We start from the raw sequence: 19,602 nt of genomic DNA on the forward strand, positions 1-19,602 counted from the left end.
CAGCATCCAGGCCCGCTACATAACGATGCAGCAGACCCCGCAAACAGAACCTACAGCATCCAGGCCCGCTACATAACGATGCAGCAGACCCCGCAAACAGAACCTACAGCATCCAGGCCCGCTACATAACGATGCAGCAGACCCCGCAAACAGAACCTACAGCATCCAGGCCCGCTACATAACGATGCAGCAGACCCCGCAAACAGAACCTACAGCATCCAGGCCCGCTACATAACGATGCAGCAGACCCCGTAAACAGAACCTACAGCATCCAGGCGGTTCCTATGCGGGTTTTACTATACAATTCTTAGGAAAAAAAACAATAAAGGTTAAAAGGTTTGAAACGTAAAAAAGATTGACTACACAGAAAATTTAAAAACAAAACATAAGTAAGAGAATCTACAGAAACAGGCTCAGCCACTCAGAGGTGTCAGCAAGGTCTGGGCGGAACATTAAAAATCCTGCGAGCAGGCCTGGAAACCAGCATTCCCCCGCAGCTGAGGAGTAAGGGGAGAGAATCAGCTGTTTATCCCAGATGAAGTCCAGAGCGACACATTCCAAACAGCCGACATGGGACAGAGGCGACGAGGGACGGTGGCCTGGACAGAAAACATCCAGGCAGATGGGGCACCCTGTCCCGCAGGCCCAGCCAAACGTCCAGGCAGCCCGGGGCACCCTGTCCCGCCCAGCCATGCTCCTTGGCAGCAACCACCCAGGGGCTATCTCACGGGCAGATCAGGGAAGTGCTGGTCCCCGCACAATCTCACCTCCAAGGCAAGGTGGGAGAAGGCAGCCACCTCCCGAGGGGGCCACAGAGTGGGTTCTGATCCAGCCGCGAGCTCTCACTCCCAGCCCACAGTGACCGGCAGCCAGGCAGGCAGAGTGGCCACTGGGGAACAGACCCAGCAGGACCTGAAGCAGGGAGACAGCGTGTGGGCGTCCACCCAGCGCGGCCAGCCCGTGTGTGGACCAACAGCTGAGAAAAGGCATTACTAACATGGACATGAAGAAAGCCGCCTTGGTTTTCAGGTGCTGTGCTGTTGCAAAGGCCCTGTCTTCAGGCGTGTGAGGAAGCATTTCCAAATGTGGGAATGCGATGCCTGGAATCTGCTTCATGATAAAACAGAGCAGGGGCGAGGAGGGTGGGGTGGACGCGGCAGCTGCAGACACCAGCACGGCGCACTATGGCCTGCGAGGGTCCCACTGTCCACAGTTCATTCCTCCCCATTACGTGGCTTCCTGAACAGTCACGTATTTCCTAACTCTGCCCGCTGAGGGGCCGAGATGCCACAGCACCCCAGTAGCAACAGGTACCCCAGCACCCACATCTTGGTCTCTAAACACCCTTCCCCACTAGACTTCTCAGGGAGCTTGATCCAGGGCTGGAAAGATAAAAACAGGAGATAGTTGTCTGACAGCATCATAAAGCAGGGGGAGCGCAGGACAGGCGGCAGAGGGTGTGGGGCTTGAGTTAGGGAGTAGGGGGAGTGCAGGACGGGCAGCAGAGGGCACAGGGCCTGAGTCAGGGAGCAGGGGGGGGTGCAGGACGGGCTGCAGAGGGCGTGGGGCCCAAGTAATAGAGAGCAGGGGAAGCGCGGGACGGGTGGCAGAGGGTATGGGGACCAGAGTCTGCATCTTTCTCTGTGTTTCCCCTGCCTGGGGCCATGCACCGAACCTGCACCTGTGTCTGCGTCTCCCCTGCCTGGGGCCATGCACCGAACCTGCACCTGTGTCTGCGTCTCCCCCAGCTGGTGGCCACAACAGTGTCTGATGGTACCAAAAGAGCTTCTGGCCTCTCTGCTGCTTGCACGACTCTGGACGCACATGCCTTTGCCCGGCAGGGCAGCCCCACAGGGCCGTGTGAGGACAACAATGGCTCACCCTACCAGACAGTGACCACCATGGCTGGACAAGCTGAGAGAAGGACCCATCTCACCAGCTGCTTTTACATGTCTTTCTATAAGTGTGATCACGCGGAGTTTAAAAAGGATCCTGGTGGTTTGCATGGACAGTCCCGGCTTCTCGGGAGGCTGAGGTGGCAGGACAGCTGGAGCCCAGTCGTTTGAGACTAGCCTGAGCAACATAGCAAGATCCCATCTCTAAAAAAAAAAAATCCTCCGTAAGAATACTGCTTTAGAAGGAAGTGGAGGAAGGGCTGTGGACTCTGAGGCTTACCCTCAGTGCAGTGAGGTCACCTGCTCCTGGGAACCATCTTAGGATCCCTGGGATGGGCACAGGGACAAACTCGTCAGTGGCACCCAATCTGGCAGAGAACCTACCTCACAATCTCCAGATCCACAGACCTACAAAGCATCTGCTCCAAGCAGTAACAATGAGGTCCTGAGTGGAAATCTTCACAAAGTGGAGAAAAAAAAACTGATGGATTGTCCGATGTGTTTGATTCTGTAAAAACAACAGTACTGGAAAGGGTTGACCAGTTGTGCTGGTACAGTTGGAAGAAATTAGTGAGATATGATCAGTGATGAAAAACTAAGCCAATCAAAAAAGAAGAGGCAACTATGAACTCCAAGAAAAAGGAAGAGTTATTAGAAAAGAAGTTGTTATAGTTCACTACTTGGCTCAGCAGTCACAATATTTACAGAGTCAAAATAAAGACTATCAAACTAATAAAAATTATATTTATGACATAGCTACACTAATGAGAAGAACATTAGGGTGTGTGAGGGCAATCCCTGTCATTCCTAAGAGGACACGTATACACAGTGTCTAACTGGGATGTGCGAAGAATAATCCATATAAACCTCTCAGTCAGAAAGACAGACAATACCGGAATGCGTGCTGGAAGTGATAAAAGGGCTGTCTGCAGAACAGCATTTGGCGGAGAGCTGATAAGGCAGGTGCTTCTGTTAGTATTATAAGTCAGGTAATAGTATTATAAGTCAGGTACTACAATTGGACTAATTATACACATGCCTAATTGTTTCTTTTTTTTTTTTTTTGAGACGGAGTCTCACTCTGTCACCCAGGCTGGAGTGCTGTGGCCGGATCTCAGCTCACTGCAAGCTCCGCCTCCCGGGTTCCCGCCATTCTCCTGCCTCAGCCTCCCGGGTAGCTGGGACTACAGGCACCCGCCACGTCGCCCAGCTAGTTTTTGTATTTTTTAGTAGAGACGGGGTTTCACCGTGTTAGCCAGGATGGTCTCGATTCTCCTGACCTCGTGATCCACCCGTCTCGGCCTCCCAAAGTGCTGGGATTACAGGCTTGAGCCACCGCGCCCGGCAAGAACAATCTTCAGGCCACATTGGCCACAGTGTAATAAAATCAAAGTTAAGAAACAACAGGTCACCTGTAAAACCCTGAGCATGTGGCATTTTCGAAGCATTTCTCCAGGTGGTCCTTGGTCTAAAGGCATCAGCGCTGAAGGTTATAAAACCACATCATCGGCCACTGTCGGGGCAGCACCGGGCCTCAGATGATGGGGTGGGGCAGGGACACAGCCAGAAGAGGGTAGCCGCCCTCCAGTTGGCTTTCATTAGCAGAGAAGAAGAAATGGAAAATAACTGAATCAACCAATTCCAGGCACTGGAAATGATAAACCCCTTTCTCCCAGAAAAAGCAAGCAACCTACAGAAGGCAAAAATTAATGAGCTCGAGTATATTTTAAAATTCTGATAGATAAAACCAGCTCTTTGAAAAGACCCACGAAGGGGATGATCTATGGCGGTTCTGGCAATGGGGAGTGGGGAAAAGGAGGAAACAAGTATTAAGCCCCAGGCGGGAGAACGGACGCAGGCCTGCTAGGGGGTGGCAAGGCCACCGCACAGACTATGCCCTGTGGCTGGCAGTGGGAGGGTGGAGGGGAGGAACGCGTGAATCAGACCCTCGTCCGCGGGGTGCTGGGAGCAAGTCCCTGAACGCCCGCTGGGCTCAGCTGCCCCCTGCAGAACAGGTAGTGATGAAACCGCCCTCTTCAGCCACCACAGGGCCACACAGGAAGCTCCACGCTCACCGTCACTGCCACTAATCCACAGGAACAAAGAGCGATGCCACCAAACATCCGGCATCCATACAGTCTAACATAAAAACAATTAAAAAGCGATGCCGAAGATTCTAGATTAAAGGCACCCAAGGGAATTCAGGACTGGAAGTATTAATTACAGCAATAAAACCGTTCCTCAGTAGCTGAGAATCCTGCATAGTAAAGAGATAACCATGGCTTTGAAATAGCAATGGGTAACAACATGATGGGAGAAATTCAAAACCAACAAAATGTTAATGTTCACGTGAATGAGACAAAACGGCCTTTAAAATCTGTTTTCTCGGTGGGCGTGGTGGCTTATGCCTGTAATCCCCTGGAGCACTTTGGGAGGTCAAGACAGGAAGACAGTTTGAGCCTAGGAGTTCGAGACCAGCCTGGACAACATAGCAAGACCCTGTCTCTATAAAAATGAAAATAAAAAAATTACGTGTGGTGGTTCATGCCTGTGGTCCCAGCTACTTGGGAGGCTGATGTGGGAGGATCACTTGAGTCAGGGGAGGTCGAGGCTGCAATGAGCTGTGATTGTGCCACTGTAGTCCAGCTTGGACAACAGAGCAAGGCCTTGTCTCAGAAAAAAAATTATATATATAATTTTTATTTATATATACATCCTTTTTTTCTAGGTTCAACTTAATAATTTCCATCAGATATTAGTAAACGGAAAAAAGGCAAAGAAATGTATCTAATATGGCCCTGTTTGAGTAAAGCAAACATTTACCCCTAAATCCTGTGTCTGCATCTGCATGTGTCTGTGTGTGCATGTGTTTGCACATGATCTACATATGTGTCTGTGTGCGCATGTGTGCACGTGTTTGCATATGAGCTGCATACATGTGCACGTGTTTGCATGATGAATACCTGCATACAGTCTGTGTAGTGCAAAAAAAATCTGTGCTGTTTGCTATCATCGCATATGCGTGTGTGCACGTGTATGAGCTGGATATGTGTCGTATGGATGCATGTGTTTGCATATACTGCAAATGTTGCACGTGTGTGCACGGTTTTGATAGATCGGCATACTGGGTCTGCCGTGTGCATGATTTTGCATAATGAATCTGCATGTCGGTCTGTGCCATATGATCTTGCATAGGATCTGCATAGTTATGTCACGCATGCACGTGTTTGCATATAACCTACATAGGCACGTGTGTGCGTTGCATATGATCGCTACGTGTGTGCACGTGTGCACATGTTTGTATATGAATCTCATACAGTGGTCTGTGTGCGCAATGTGCATGTGGTGCATGACTGGCAGACAGGTTACGTGCGCATGTGTGCACATTTGCATGATAACATACGTGGGGTGTGCACATGCGACACGTTTGCAATAATGATACTGCATACGCTATGTGGGTTTGCTATGATCTGCATACTGTCTGTGTGTGCATGTTTGCATATGATCGTCATAAGTGTGCACGTGTTGCACATTTACATGTGGCTGCATATGTGTGGTGTGTGCACGCATTCAGGTGTGGTCTGCACATGATCGCGCATTCTGTGTGCACATGCGTGCATGTTGCATATGATCTGCTACGATGGGGTCTTGTGGTGCGCCAATGTTTGCATGTGTGTTTGCATTATGTCTGCGGTTGGGTCAATGTGTTGGCATGAGATAGACGGACTTGACAGGAGGTTACATGGTGGATGAAAATTAGATGAGAAAAGGCTACACTAAAACAAGTGCCCACCATGTGCCAAACGTGTAAGAAGGTGAAACTGGCACCACAGCACACACCCTAAGGGGCCCCATGGCGTCCCACCATGAGCTTCCTTTTCTCCTTCACTGTGCTGGTGCATGTAGACCCCAGGGAGCCTGCGTCGCCAGGATGCACTGCTCCCTCGGGTCCCCCATGTGCCACCTCTTTCCTCTACCTGAGCTCCTGGAGCAGCATCCTGACCCTAAGTGTGGTCCAATGTAGCCCCAGAAGACAACGCCTGGTAAGTAGGTTGACATGAGAAGCCACCAGGCGAACAACATCCAGTGGAGGCCAGAGACCCAATTGACAGTGGCAGATTGGAGATCCAGAAGGGCTACTAGCTCAGGCGAGACTCAGGCCCAGAGGCCTCCAAGATGGAAGTCTGAGGGCAGCCATCTCTTCTCTCATGGGCCAACCAGGGCCACTCGTGGTGAGACCAGCATGAAGCGTTCAAGGCCCTTTCTCATCTGGGATGGCTGTGGGAAGTTCACGGGGCTAGCTACGTCCACGCAGGGTCTAAGTATCCAAAGGGGCCTCCCTGCCTCCTATGAAGACACACCAGACACTGAGACCAGAGACTATCGCAGGACCACGTCACGAGCCAGCCCCAGGTGACGGGGAGGCGTCTGCCTCCCTCCGGAACCACGGGTCACTCCGCCCCAGGTGACAGGGAAGGGCTCTGCCTCCTAAGGTCCCACGGGCACTCCAGGCCCCCTAAGGTGACGGGGAAGGGCTCTGCCTCCCGGTTTGAGGGAACCCTCTGGAACCACACTCTACAGGACGCTTCTCCCCCAGGGAGGGGCCGTGCAATTAAATCAACGCAGGAGCGGGGCGGAAAGGACCCAGAGAGGGGCTGGCTCAGCCACTGGTTGCAGCCTGGCAGCTGGGCCAGTTCCCAGTAGAGGCCATCAAGGCTGCCTCTGATTAGGGAATAATTTAATTAAAAGAAACTGCATTCCTGACCCTGGGAGCTGGGAAGGGGAGGGAAGGGCCATCAGCTAAAGGGGCAGGAGGGCTCTGCATGGCGGGGACTGGGGCTGCTTGGTAGAGCCTGGCACAGCCCAGGAGGCTCAGAGCTCACCCAGCAATGGCTTCCTGCAGGCAGGCTCTGCTCCAGCACTAATAGGGCTTCATAAAAACTTCCATTTGGGCCAGTAAACCCCTCATTACACTGTTTTTAAAGCATGAATTTAAGAGTGGCAAGGGTGAAGGGTCACACGGAGTATTTAATTCACAACAGCTGGCGAGCGGTGCTGCCGCAATGGAAAACTCCCTAGGCTGGTGTCTGGGGCCCCGCACACGCCCGGTGACACTCGGCCTGCGTGGGGACCGCCTAGAAAACAGACCTGAGAGGTGGGGAAGTTTCCCTCCTGGCAAGAGCACAGCAGCAAAACCCAGGAGGGCCGGTGTGCTAGGACAGCCTCCTAATGTAGCGACAAACAACTGAGTTCCAGCACAACCTGCAATGAGCCCCAGGCCGCCGCCCCGACAGGCACCCGACGCGGGGACAGCCCACCCGTCCTGCCTCCGTGGCTCACACAGGAGCACCTGTTGCCGCTGAGATTCATTCCTCACACCCGCTACGTGGACATCCCCCCACGGCCTCCACGTGTTTTCAGCTCAACCACAGTCCAATCCCAATGAGACCCAGGCCGCCTGTGTGTCTGTGCGGACACCTGGCCCAGCAGAGAGGAAGGCCCCAGACCAGCTGGCACTGGCCTTGCAGAAGATGAGGATAAACCAATCATTCATCAACGAAGCTTCTTACTCCAAGGACCCCAAATTCCCTCAGGCCCTGACCTGTCCAACGCTCACCTGGATGGGACTGTAGTAAGAAACAGAACCCACTTCCTACAAAGGAATATTCTGGGAAGGTGGAGACTTCCAGAACCCTTCCCTGGGTCCCAGGACCCTCACTCCTCTGCACATCCCCAGCTGACACCCTCACTTCACCCTGAGGCAGCAGGGGGGCAAGGCGTCCAGCCCCTCCCCTCAGGCAGTCACCATCAACCGCCTGGTCCCCTGCACGAGCCCATCCCCACTCCCCACAAGCCCACCCCACGCCCCACGAACTCACCCCATACCCCCAGGGGACCCAGTGGTGCAAGATGGGGTAGGATCACCTGGAGGCAGACACCTACACACACCCAAGTCCATCAGACTAAAATCACAAATAAATTACAAAACCATTTTGGGGGCCTAAAACACTCCAAAGGCCTTGGGAACCTCTTGGTCTTCCTCTGGGACTCTATCTGGGCACAAGGACTCTGCAAAATGGCCCGGGAGCTGAACCGGAGGAAGCCCTGCCCTGCCGCAGCCCCTGTGGCCTCTGCCCCCTCCTCACACAAGGCTGCCCCCTGGTTCCAGGACCCCTCACCATGAGTCTCTCCTTCCCCTGGTCACATCCCAGCGGCCAGTGGGGTCACAATCCTGTCCCATCCCTTGCCCATGCCTGAAAGCCCGGCCATCCCTCCCGGCTGTCCAGGCCTGGGAAGGGCCAGAAAGCGTCTCCAGAAGCACTGGGGACCGGCCCTGGTCTCAGTCCCAGAACAGCAGCTGCGGCCTTTGCTGTTTCAACCTCACCAAACTGCAGACGGGAGCCCCTTCCTAGAGCCTGCTCTCCTTACAGAACCAGGCGCTAGGCATGGTGCCCCATGTGGGATGGGGACTGTGCGGGGGGCCAGGGACCACGCTGGAGGACGTGGCCCACACTCGGGGGATGGGGCCAAGCTGGGGGGACAGGCCCACACACTGGGGAACGGTGCATTGCCAGCAAAAGAGGCCTGGTCCTGGAGGGAAAGCAGCTGCCCCACGGAGCCCCGCCACCCACTGCTGTGGGTCCTCTCGGGTTCCTGCATCCTTTCCAATGCACAAGGGCGGCTGGAGGCTCCAGAGACTCCCAGATCCAGGCTCAATGAATATCAAAAGGTGCACTCACTACAGGCGGCAGGAAACGGCTGCGCTTGGGGCTGCGGAATTCATTGCCGTCAGGCTCCTTCTTTGAAGTGAATGTTACCAAACTCAGCAGCCCTCAAAGCTCAGCTCTATCTAAACTCCAGCAGAAACACGGATGGCAGAATGGGGTTTAACAAATATTGTGGTTTTCCTGTGTCCTGGAAAGCGCGGCCCCGACGAACGTGGCTTCCTCCTGCCCAGCAGTCGCGTCCGTCTGAACAGGGCGCAGGGCCCTGGGACACAAAGCCCAGGACAGCAGCAGGCGAGCTCACCGGAGGTGCTCTTACAACAATAGAGAGATGCGAACAGAGACCCAAAGACCAGCCTGGGCAGTACAGTGGGACCCCATCTTGACAAAAAGTTTAAAAATTAGCTGGCCAAGGCAGTGCGCCTGTAGTCCCAGCTAATCAGGAGTCTGAGGCGGGAGGATGGCCTGAGCCCGGGAGGTCAAGGAGCTGAGATTGTGCCATTGCACCCCAGCCTGGGCGACAGAGCAAGACCCTGACTTGAAAAGAAAAGAAACGTAAACGTTCTGTGGACGGTGTGGTCACCCTGAGAAAAAGGAAGACACTAGCGGAGGGGGTGTGCGGACTCCCCAGCCGGCGGCCATTTCACTAAGAGCGGCTGCGTGTGTTTCAGGCCGGTCCCGCTCACGCCCACTGCATTGCGAGAGCATGTCCCGGGGAGCCCACACCCAGCCGTGAGCCCTCAGAAGACAGGGTTTGCTACTAGTGAAATGTTAGGATCTTTGACTGGCAGCTTCTGCAGACTGTGCTGGGTTGAGAATGGTCTGGGGCCAGGCACAATGGCTCATGCCTGTAATCCCAGCACTTTGGGATGCCGAGGTGGGCAGATCACCTGAGGTCAGGAGATGGAGGCCATCCTGGCCAACATTGTGAAACCCTGTCTCTACTAAAAATACAAAAATTAGCCGGGCCTGGGGGTGGGCACCTGTAATCCCAGCTACTTGGGAGGCTGAGGCAGATAACTGTTTGAACCTGGGAGGCGGAGATTGCAGTGAGTCAAGATTGCCGCCACTGCACTCCAGCCTGGGCAACAGAGTGAGACTCAGTCTCAAAAACAAAAAAAAAAAGGCCTGCGACCGCCCAGCGGGGAAGCCACAGCTATATGCAGAGCACGTGGGTACAGCCAACGCAACCAAGGACTAGAGCTTTTTATTTCATTTAGCTTCAATTAATTGTAAAAACACATGTGCCAGTGGCCGGGCTAGGTGGGTGCCCTGGAAGCCTGGACCACCAGGAGCCAGCTGGCTGCTGCCTGGGGGCGCGTACTGCCGGAGGATGCTGCTTACCAGGCCGTAGGGTCCCGGTAACCGCCCCCACCCCTCACCCTCCACCTCCCCCGCCACGCCCAGAGCCACCTGATCTCCACTAAAGCCCACTGTGCAAAATGAAGACAAGGATGGTCACTGAGATGGACACAGAAGCACACGTGACTCGGATGAGATGAGGGGCACAGGCACAAACTGCCTTCTCCCAGGCCGCCCCGAACCAGGCCACAGGAAAGGAGCCTCCCCAGAGGTCTCAGATTAGGAGGCCTGACCTTCCAGTGCCTTTGGTTTAGCTGTTCTGAGGCCCAGCACCCGGCGTCATACCTCAGTAACTGGCAGCTCTATGTTCTCCAAGATCAGGGAAGGGAAGAGAGTTCAAAGACGCGTAGCCGCTCGGAAGGCAGGGAGAGCTCTGCCGAAGCTACTATGAGTCTTCTGAATTTCTGAGCGACAGTCCAAAGTGACGTGCTGAGCCGCTGCAGGGTCAGACACAACATGAAACTCAGGCTCACAAGGACTCCCAGGCGGAAAACATTAACATTAACGAGTCAATGATTCGCTTCTGAGTCCCTACAACTACCACCTGCCACTAAAGAATCCGTTAGAATGTGTGACGCGCACCTGAGAACACCCAGGGAGACACGGGCGCAGAAGACGGACTTCCGTCCGCTGGGAGCACAAGCACAGCCCCTGACGGCGGCCACACAGGCTCACGTCCCACCCCCCATGCAGACCCCATTGCTTTTGCTTCAGCAAGTGGTTGGGGACACGGGAGGGGGGCTCCAGAGTCACCCGGCCCCTGAACGGCCTCTGCCGCTCCAGCAATGCCTCTTGGAGTCCACTTCCCCAGGCGCTTCCCCCACACCCTATTTAGAGAGGCTATGTTCCCCAGGAGGCCTCACGGGCGAAGGCACGGGGAGGGTGGGCTCCAGGCCTTCTCATCCTCAGCAATGGGTCCTGAGGCCTCGGTGCTGAGACAGGGCAGCACTCGCAGGCCCATCCCTCACAAGGAACACACACACATGGGCTGCTGCTCCCTGAGCCTGCCCCTGCCTGCGCGTGGCCCCAGCGGTGCTGGCCGTGTGCACTGGCCTCACAGGATTCGGTTTCATGATCACTGCTCAGGATTCACAGCATCAGACAGCAGGGACTTCTCCCACTAAATACAGGTGTTAGGACCTAAAGGTTTCGCTCCTCATAAGAACTAGGAAAAAATAATACTGTTGTAATTTACGATTTTAATTTTTTAAAGTTTTTTTGTGGTGATAGGGTCTTGCTATGTTGCCCAGGCTGGTCTCGAACTCCTGGGCTCAAGTGATCTAGCTTTAGCCCCTAAACTGCTAAGATTATAGGCATGAGCCACTGCTCCCGGCCTGTTGTAATTTTAAATAAATAAAATTTACTAAGAAAAGATTTGTTTATCTAAGTGTTGAAGAATATCGTTTTCTCTGTGGGCATTTTGGTACTGAATGCATCCTGACGCACTCTGGGGGAGGCCTGGGACTCCGACTGCCGCACACGCTTCCTTACGTCTACTCACTCCTCCTGGTGCACTCTGGGGGAGGCCTGGAACTCAGGCCACCACACACGCTTCCTTACGTCTACTTGCTCCTCCTGGCGCACTCGGGGGGAGGCCTGGGACTGAGGCCACCGCACGTGCTTCCTTACTTCTACTTGCTCCCACACTCGTGGGCACTCTGCTCTCTTGATGCAGCCACGCGACTGGTGGGCACAGAACCAGCTGGTTCCGACCAGGTCGTGTCAGATTTGCAAATGGAAAAGGAATTCCTGAAATAATTCATTGCTTCTTGCTTTAAGAAAAACACGGAAACAATGAACAGATGTAAGCATGCAGAGCTGCACACCGTGACAGTGCACGCTGAGCCAGGCGGCACCCAGCAGCCAGGAAACCCATGAGTGACAGTGGCTGAGGTGGCCTGGTCCTCTGCAATGACAGGTACCTGCCTTTTAAGGTGATTAAAATCAGGAATAAGGTTCTTTTATATTTACATTTTAACAGATTGTGATGTTCTTCCTTTCTTTGATTCAAACCAAATTTCCAGCATCTCTGGTGCTCAAAAGGAATGAAAATATGTGAGGAATAAAAGCATGAAGACAGTGACCTCTACCGCAAGGATACAGGCCCTAAGGCCTGAGACTGTGAAAGGGGCAGGCAAAGATCCACGCCCAGACAGGCCACCCCTGCTCTCCCAGGAAGGGGGCCGACAGCCAGAGAGGTCAGGGCAGAGACAGCCTGAGTGAGAGGCCCAGGCCAGGGCCTTTACCAGCAGAGACCGGCCCTTCCATCTGTGCCCTGAGGTCAGGGAGAAAGGCAGGGGTAGGGAGTGGTCATCCTTCCCAAGGTCCGGGAATCAGGTCCACTGATCAAGCCACTGTGTGTCCCATGACATTCTGGAGGCCTCTGGGCCCAATGGAGGGTGCACCCACTATCCTCTGATCCTGTCCTGTCCACTGGGCAGCTGCCCTCTTCCCGTCCTCCAGTATTGACTGTGTTGTGTGGGATAGGGAGGACCTCCGATCCCCTCCACCAAACAAAGCACAAGCCAAAGTGCCCAACAGCGTTAGCGCCGTGAGCAACATGAACCTTCTCTGTGCCGAGGTGCACACAGCGTAAGTGTCCACGGGGGATGGGCCCGTGGGTGCTCTGCCTCTGCTCCAGGGCAGCAGTGGGGAGACTACACCTCTGAGATGCCTACGATCACACGTGCGGCCATGCGTCTGTAGGTGCCTGGGACCTGGAAGCCCAGGAGCTCCCACATCCAGGGAGGAGGCACGGATCAGATCACAAGCGCTCACCACTGCCATCCGTGCATCCTGGGAAGGCTGATGGCAGAGGCGAAGGAACGGAAGAGGCCAGGAAAAGTGTGTGAAGTACATACCAAACACACAACGCTCAACTATCGCGGAGCTTTCTCTAAGTGCATCTCACTTACCGAAGGAGTACCTGAAAAACGAAAGAAACGCGTATTAACACTTTGGCTTATCTCGACCAAAACCCAGCTTCCCCCCTGAGTGAAGCCCACCCCGGCGCCCAGGACAGTGTGGGGTCAGGGAAACCCTGCCAGGGGGACCTGCCCACTGGGCATTAGGGGAACAGGACCCCTCCCCACGGCCCGCACACAGGCAGGCCCAGAACAGGCAACCAAAACACATTCCCAGATACACCGACGATGCACCCACAGAAATTAAACATACGTATTTTGCGGATGAGTGAATTAATACTTATTTTTTTGCAGCATCAATTAAATGCCACCAAAAATGTCATCCTTTGGAATCTGAAAATGTAAGGCCATCACATGACCTCGAGTGCAGATCATTAGAAAACGGATCTTGAATGAAAGGAATTGGTGGGAAAGGCTGGGAAAGGCGGGAATTGCAACCAAAAGGGGCTTCAGTGATGCTGTGACCTGCTTCTCACCCTCAGCCGGCGGAGCCGCAGGCAAGCAGCATGCATGTCTAGAGGACCCCAAATCACAAACGTGGAGCCCCCCCACATGCACCGAACACACAGCTTCCAACACATCCCACACCTGCCTCCGCCTCTGGCCTCCCTAACCCCACCCCACCTCACAGCAACACCTACCCATGGGCTCCAGAAGAAATCCCCTCTGCCACTATGGTCCTGCAAGAGGCGGGCAGGACGCACCGATGCCCGTGGGAGGAGCCCTGCCTCAGGTGCTCAGTGCCATGCCCGACGCAGAAGGCACAGTATGTGGTTCGTGGACATGAAATGTACACAACAGGCCAGTCCACAGACACAGGCCGTAGATCGCCAGGTGTCTTCTGGGGTTGATCAGAATTTTTTGTTTTTGAGACACAGTCTCATTCCATCACCCAGGCTGGAGTGCAGTGGTGCATAAGCTCACTACTCAACCTCAACCTCCTGGGCTGAAGCAATGCTCCCGCCTCAGCCTCCCAGGTTGCTGGGACCGCAGGTCTGCACCATGATGCCCCACTAATTTTTGTATTTTCTATAGAGGTTCTGCCACGTTGCCCTGGCTGGTCTAACTCCTGGACTCAGGTGATCCTCCTGCCTCCACCTCCCTAAGTGCTGGGATGACGGATGTGAGCTGCCCCGGCCAGAATGTTTTAAACTTGGTGCTGATGGCATCAGAGTCCATGAATATGTACATTGACTTGTACACTTTATATCAGGGATGTCCAATCTTTTGGCTTCCGTGGGCCACAGTGGAAGAAGAAAAATTGTCTTGGGTCACACATAAAATATACTAACACTACTGATGGCTGATGAGCTAAAAACAAAACAACTCATAACGTTTTAAGAAAGTTTATGAATTTGCTTTGGGCCGCATTCAAAGCCATCCTGAGCCGTGTGTGGACAAGCCTGCTTTAAATGCAGTTTTACGGTATGTGAATTACATCTCGCTAAAGACATTAAGCAGCAGCGTTGCCTAATGAAATCTACAGGAACGAAAGGCTACAGGTGTGGGGCGGCCCTCAGGGCCCACTGCCCGCCCCAGGGCTCCCTACACCATCCGACCTTTGAATATGTCTGTGATTTCCCCCTTGACATCACAATAAAAACACAGCGAAGGCCATGACAAACGACATCTGAGCTGTGAGGGAGGTGGGTGGGGACAGAGCGCTGGAAGGCTCATTCTTAAACCACATCAGGTGTGTGGCTGCCTCAGCGGCTCTGACGTCTTTTTAAATCATCCCTTACCCGGTAGAGATCCACACTATTTATAGGTAAAAGAGGATTAAGTCTGGATTTGCTTTTCACTCCAGAGGAAGGAGGCTGGGAGGGAGAGAGGGCACCCTGTGGGCTGCAGAAGGAGGCTGGGAGGGAGGGGGCACCCTGTGGACCGAGGAAGGAGGCTGGGAGGGACAGAGCGCACCCCATGGACTGCAGGATGCACTCCCTGCCCCCATTTCCATGACCAAAACCTTCCACGCAGCCGCTGTACATACTGGCTAATGCTACAAATAAATTTACCCCCAAAATGTTCCCAATACATAACCTTAGTTGAACAGAGAAAGGAAAAGGAGCTGATTTTTAAAATCCATAAAGAATAAAAGCTTTGCTCTTTTGTTAGCCAGGTGTGGTAACGCACACCTGTAGTCCCAGTGACTTTGGGGCCGAGGCTGGAAGATGGCTTAAGCCCAGGAGTTCCAGGCTGCAGTGAGCCAAGATCGCGCTACTATTGCAGTCCAGCCTGGGCGACAGGGCAAGAGACCCAATCTAAAAAGATGCAGCCTCACGCTTTTACCAGAAGGGACCAAGGCCTGGAAGAGTTTCAGTGACTCAGTGCCACCAAAATACAAGTGTTGAGCGGAGAAGGGGTGAGCCCAGATGCAGCTGCCTTCACTTCGGCTGCGGGTGTTTCAAAACCTATTCTTCTGTCACTTCACCTGCTTTGAATTTTCAATTTCAAGGCTGCCTGATAAAAGATTCTTTAAATAGCAGGTTTTAGCTAAGGTAATGACATGAAAAACTAAAACGACTTATTACTTTCATAGCTTCTATCATATTTTCAACAGTTGGGACTTACGTTAGAAGATACCGACTCCATGGAGTTCTTTTGGGGTTTGTTCTGCTGTTTTGTTCTTTAAAGAAACTCAAGTCCTTCCTCAGATGGTGGGACGTAGATTTTGCTTTTGGATGGTCGGGGTTAACATGCTCCCTCTGACTGCCTTGTGAGGTCAGGAACCTGCTCCCCCGTGAGCCCTCACACCCGACTGACAGGCCGTTGGGGTCTCTGTGCTAGGGAGGCAGCAAGACCCCGGATGGCCTGCAGATGCTGCACATGGCCCCAGTACAGGCCCTGCCCCCTTGCACTTCACAGGGCTCCTGTTTCTACAGGAAGCCTTTGATTTAAAAGCACATTCGGTTCCAGCTATTTATCATCTGTAAAAAGGCCTCATGTAAATATTTGTTAAATTTTATGCTCCCCATTTTGGGGTAGGCTAGTTGTAAATTTGTAAGAAATCTTCCACTTTCTGGCCTAGCATAAAGAACTCTGCTGGAGGCCTATCTAGAAAGTATGTAGTAGGAACTTAATCATGAACCATGTTCTCCTGAACCACACCTGGGTTCCTGACTTGTGTCTGCAGCTGACCACATCATCAAGACTGAAGTCTTTGTCATGTGGTGAAGGCCAAACGTGTGGATTTATTTACAGAAGTTACCAAAAAAATACCACAGGAAAAGAACAGCACCTTTGGGTGAGAACAGCTGGGGGGCTTCCATGTCTACCCGCCCCACAGGAGAGGGGGTGCAGCACCCACCAGACCACTGTGCCTCCCACCCAGTCACCAGAACGGGGTGGCAGCTAGCACTGGCAATGTCAGAATGCTGGGTCCCGTTGTGCAGGGCCATGGCTTGCCTGGCACAGGGAAGTGCTAGACTGAACGGTGGCTTGCAGGGACGGCAAGGATGGCACTGGATGGAGGCTCACGAGGACGGCAGGGACGGTGCTGGACGGCGGCTCACAGGGACTGCAGGGACAGGGCTGGACGGCAGCTCGCGGGGACAGCGGGGATGGGGCTGGACTGTGGCTCGTGGGGACGGCGGGGATGGGGCTGGACGGCGGCTCGCGGGGACGGCGGGGACGGGGCTGGACCACACATACCAGGTCATCAGCGCCAGTGAGGCAACTGGCTCACTGCAGACACGACCGCTGCTACCCCAATGTTTAAGTTCATACAACAGAGAAAATAAAATGGTAATAACAAGAGGTGTCTTCGCAAACATCTGTTGCCTGTTGCCACTTACTGGAGCTGCCAAGAGGAAGTCCAGGTCCCAGGGCTGTTGGGAGGACCTGGGCTTTGAAGCCAGGCAGCACAGGGAGCACCCAGTGCGCGTGCGGCTCCCATGGACAGACGGACAGACAGACGAATGGACGGATGGGCGGTGCTCCCATTACTGTGTGAAAACCGACCTCACAGTACATATTCCATTCACTACAGGTGAGCAGTTTAAAACAGGATGTAAATAGCCCTTAAAAGTGTAAGGAAAAAGTGCTGGAGGCTGTTTGGATGCAGCACCAAAGGCAGCAGTGAAAATGGGGAAAGACGGCAGACTGGACTCCACAGAGGAACCCCGTGCAGAAAGCAAAGTCCGTCGCGTGCAGAATGGGATGCGGCCGAGGGGTCGCACCTTCCACGTGCGTTTACCTTCTGCTGGAGGCAAAGGGCCCAGTTCCCGGACAGCAGGGCCTTTTACAGATGGATAAACAACGAACATTCACACCAAAGGGGAACGGCAAAGGCAAAACACAAACCCCCAGAGAAACAAAAAAGAGCAAAACCAAGAAAAATTACTTGGCAGAGAAATGTGTATTTAAATAACATTATTTTCACTTATAAACACTCTGGTTTTTCGGAAATGGGATGTTCTGAGTAGGGAACAGGACAACAGCACGCTGTCCCCACCGTGAGATGCAGCCCTGGGTGCGGGCTGGCGGCATCCGTCCACCAGGCACCACGCACACCCTGATCCAGCCGTCCACCTTGGGAGCTCACTCACTAAGTCACAACCCTGCAAAATATCCCTACGCCACAAAGCTGGCCACTGAGGCGCCACTTCCAGCAGTAAAAAACCAGGAACCACCACCAACGTGCCGGCCAGTGGGCTTGGCGCAATGAGCAAACTCATGTAACAGACCGCCCTGTGGCCACCACACACTCCACTGAGCAGCGGAAGTCCAGATGGGCGCGTGGCAGCTGAGGCCCTGACCGGTGCATTGCTGAGGCTGCCAGCGTCAGGCCTTGACCCTGCTGTCTCTGTGGCGACCCAGACCGCTCTCCATGTGGCCTCTGCCTCTGTCAGGAGCACTACACGCTGCCCAAAGCTGCTGTCAGACAACGTCGGCGAGATGGGAAGATGCTTGCGATTTGATGGGAAGTAAAAAAAAGTTTAGTTATTTCCAATATTGTCATAAGGACTAGGTAATGAAAATTGTTTAGGAATTAAGTGAATAGACAGCGAATAAAACAGGATGTGCTATCTGGGCCCATTTTTGTTACAGAGAAGTCCGAGGCAGTGGGCTAAAAGGAGGTCCCCAGAAAGACATGTCCACATCTTAATTCCTGAACCCCATCTTATTTGGAAAAGGCATCTCTGTGGAGATAATTAAGGATCTTGAGGTGAGGGCCTCCTGGATTATCTGATCACAGGTGTCCTCATCAGAGATAGGTACCAGGAACCCTGAGACAGACCAAAGAGGAGAAGGCAAAGTGGCAGGGACTGGAGTGATGTGCCCACAAGCCGGGGACGCCCGGAGCCCCCAGGGACTGGAAGAGACAAGGAAGGACCCTCCCGTAGAGACTCGGAGGGAAGGGAAGGACCCTCCCATAGAGACTCGGAGGGAACTGGCACTGCCGACACGCTGATTTCGGACTTCTGGCCTCAAGAACTGTGGGAGAGTAAATGTTTCTTATTTGAAGCCTCCCCACGTGGTCACTGTCATGGCTGTGGAATGCTGCCATGCATCTCTCACGGGGCCATGGGAAGTGGTTTGGACATATCTCCATTCCTGGATAACCACATCGAAGCACAGGCTCACCCACCGGGGACCAGCATCATGGAGGACAAGGCAGGTGGCGTGGGAGGGTCCTCCCCACAGGAAGCACCCTGCCCGGGATGACAACCACAGGAAACAGCGGGCACACCCCAAAGAGGAACACCGTTTATTTAAAGGGATGCATAACTTTAAAATATCAGTGTCATAAAAGATGGACGTCCCAGAAGAGACCGGACAACTAAACCCAGCGCTTAACCCTACTCTGGAAAGTAAATGCTATGAAGATTATTCTTAGGTCAGATGACAAACTGGAAAATGAGCGAGAGATGCGGTCACAGAACGTCAACCACATTAAACTTACTGCAGCGGATCCCTGCGGGAATGAAAAGAACACTCTTCTTAGGAAACACACTCGGAGGTATTTCAGGGTAAAGGGGTTCATCAACTATGTCAAAGTGGCTGATAGTATCGTTCTGATCTTCTATGTCCTCATTTTTTTTTGTTTAGTTGTTATTTCAATTACTGAAAGTGACTGATGTTAAAATCTCCACACAGAATTGTGAATTTGTATATTTCTTCCTTGACTTCTGCAATTTTTGCTTCATATATTGTGAGCTCCAGTATGTGATGCCTTTATGTCTTTGTGATCAATTAACTCTTTTATTACCACAAAATGTCTCTGTCTCTGTACACCTCCGGTAACACTCCGTGTCTTGAACTTAAATTTGTCTAAAGTTCATACAGCCACTCTAGTTTTCCAGTACATTTATGTCGTCTGTCCCTCTTTAACTTTATCCTTCCTCTTTCAACTAATCTGTACCTTTATATTTAAAGCATATCTCTTGAAAACTGCATATACTTAGGCCAGGCGCGGTGGCTCACGCCTGTCATCCCAGCACTTTGGGAGGCCGAGGCAGGCGGATCACAAGGTCAGGAGATCGAGACCATCCTGGCTAACATGGTGAAACCCCGTCTCTACTAAAAATACAAAAAACTAGCCGGGCGAGGTGGCGGGTGCCTGTAGTCCCAGCTACTCAGGAGGCTGAGACAGGAGAATGGCGTGAACCCGGGAGGCGGAGCTTGCAGTGAGCTGAGATCGCGCCACTGTACTCCAGCCTGGGTGACAGAGCAAGACTCCATCTCCAAAAAAAA

General features: G+C 53.2%; 1 protein-coding gene across 1 annotated transcript in view; it reads right to left on the minus strand.

The window, feature by feature from the left end:
• The window catches only part of LMF1 (lipase maturation factor 1), an 84,838-nt gene that overhangs the window by 56,547 nt on the left and 8,689 nt on the right, over positions 1 to 19,602 (minus strand). Inside the window, exon 3 of the mRNA XM_017858284.1 lies at positions 12,898 to 12,908. Coding sequence (XP_017713773.1) covers positions 12,898 to 12,908 — 11 coding nt within the window. The remainder of the gene's footprint in view (positions 1 to 12,897; positions 12,909 to 19,602) is intronic.

The sequence above is a fragment of the Rhinopithecus bieti genome, unplaced genomic scaffold, assembly GCF_001698545.2.
Source record: "Rhinopithecus bieti isolate Rb0 unplaced genomic scaffold, ASM169854v2 scaffold_47707, whole genome shotgun sequence".
In the NCBI taxonomy this organism is placed as follows: Eukaryota; Metazoa; Chordata; class Mammalia; order Primates; family Cercopithecidae; genus Rhinopithecus; species Rhinopithecus bieti.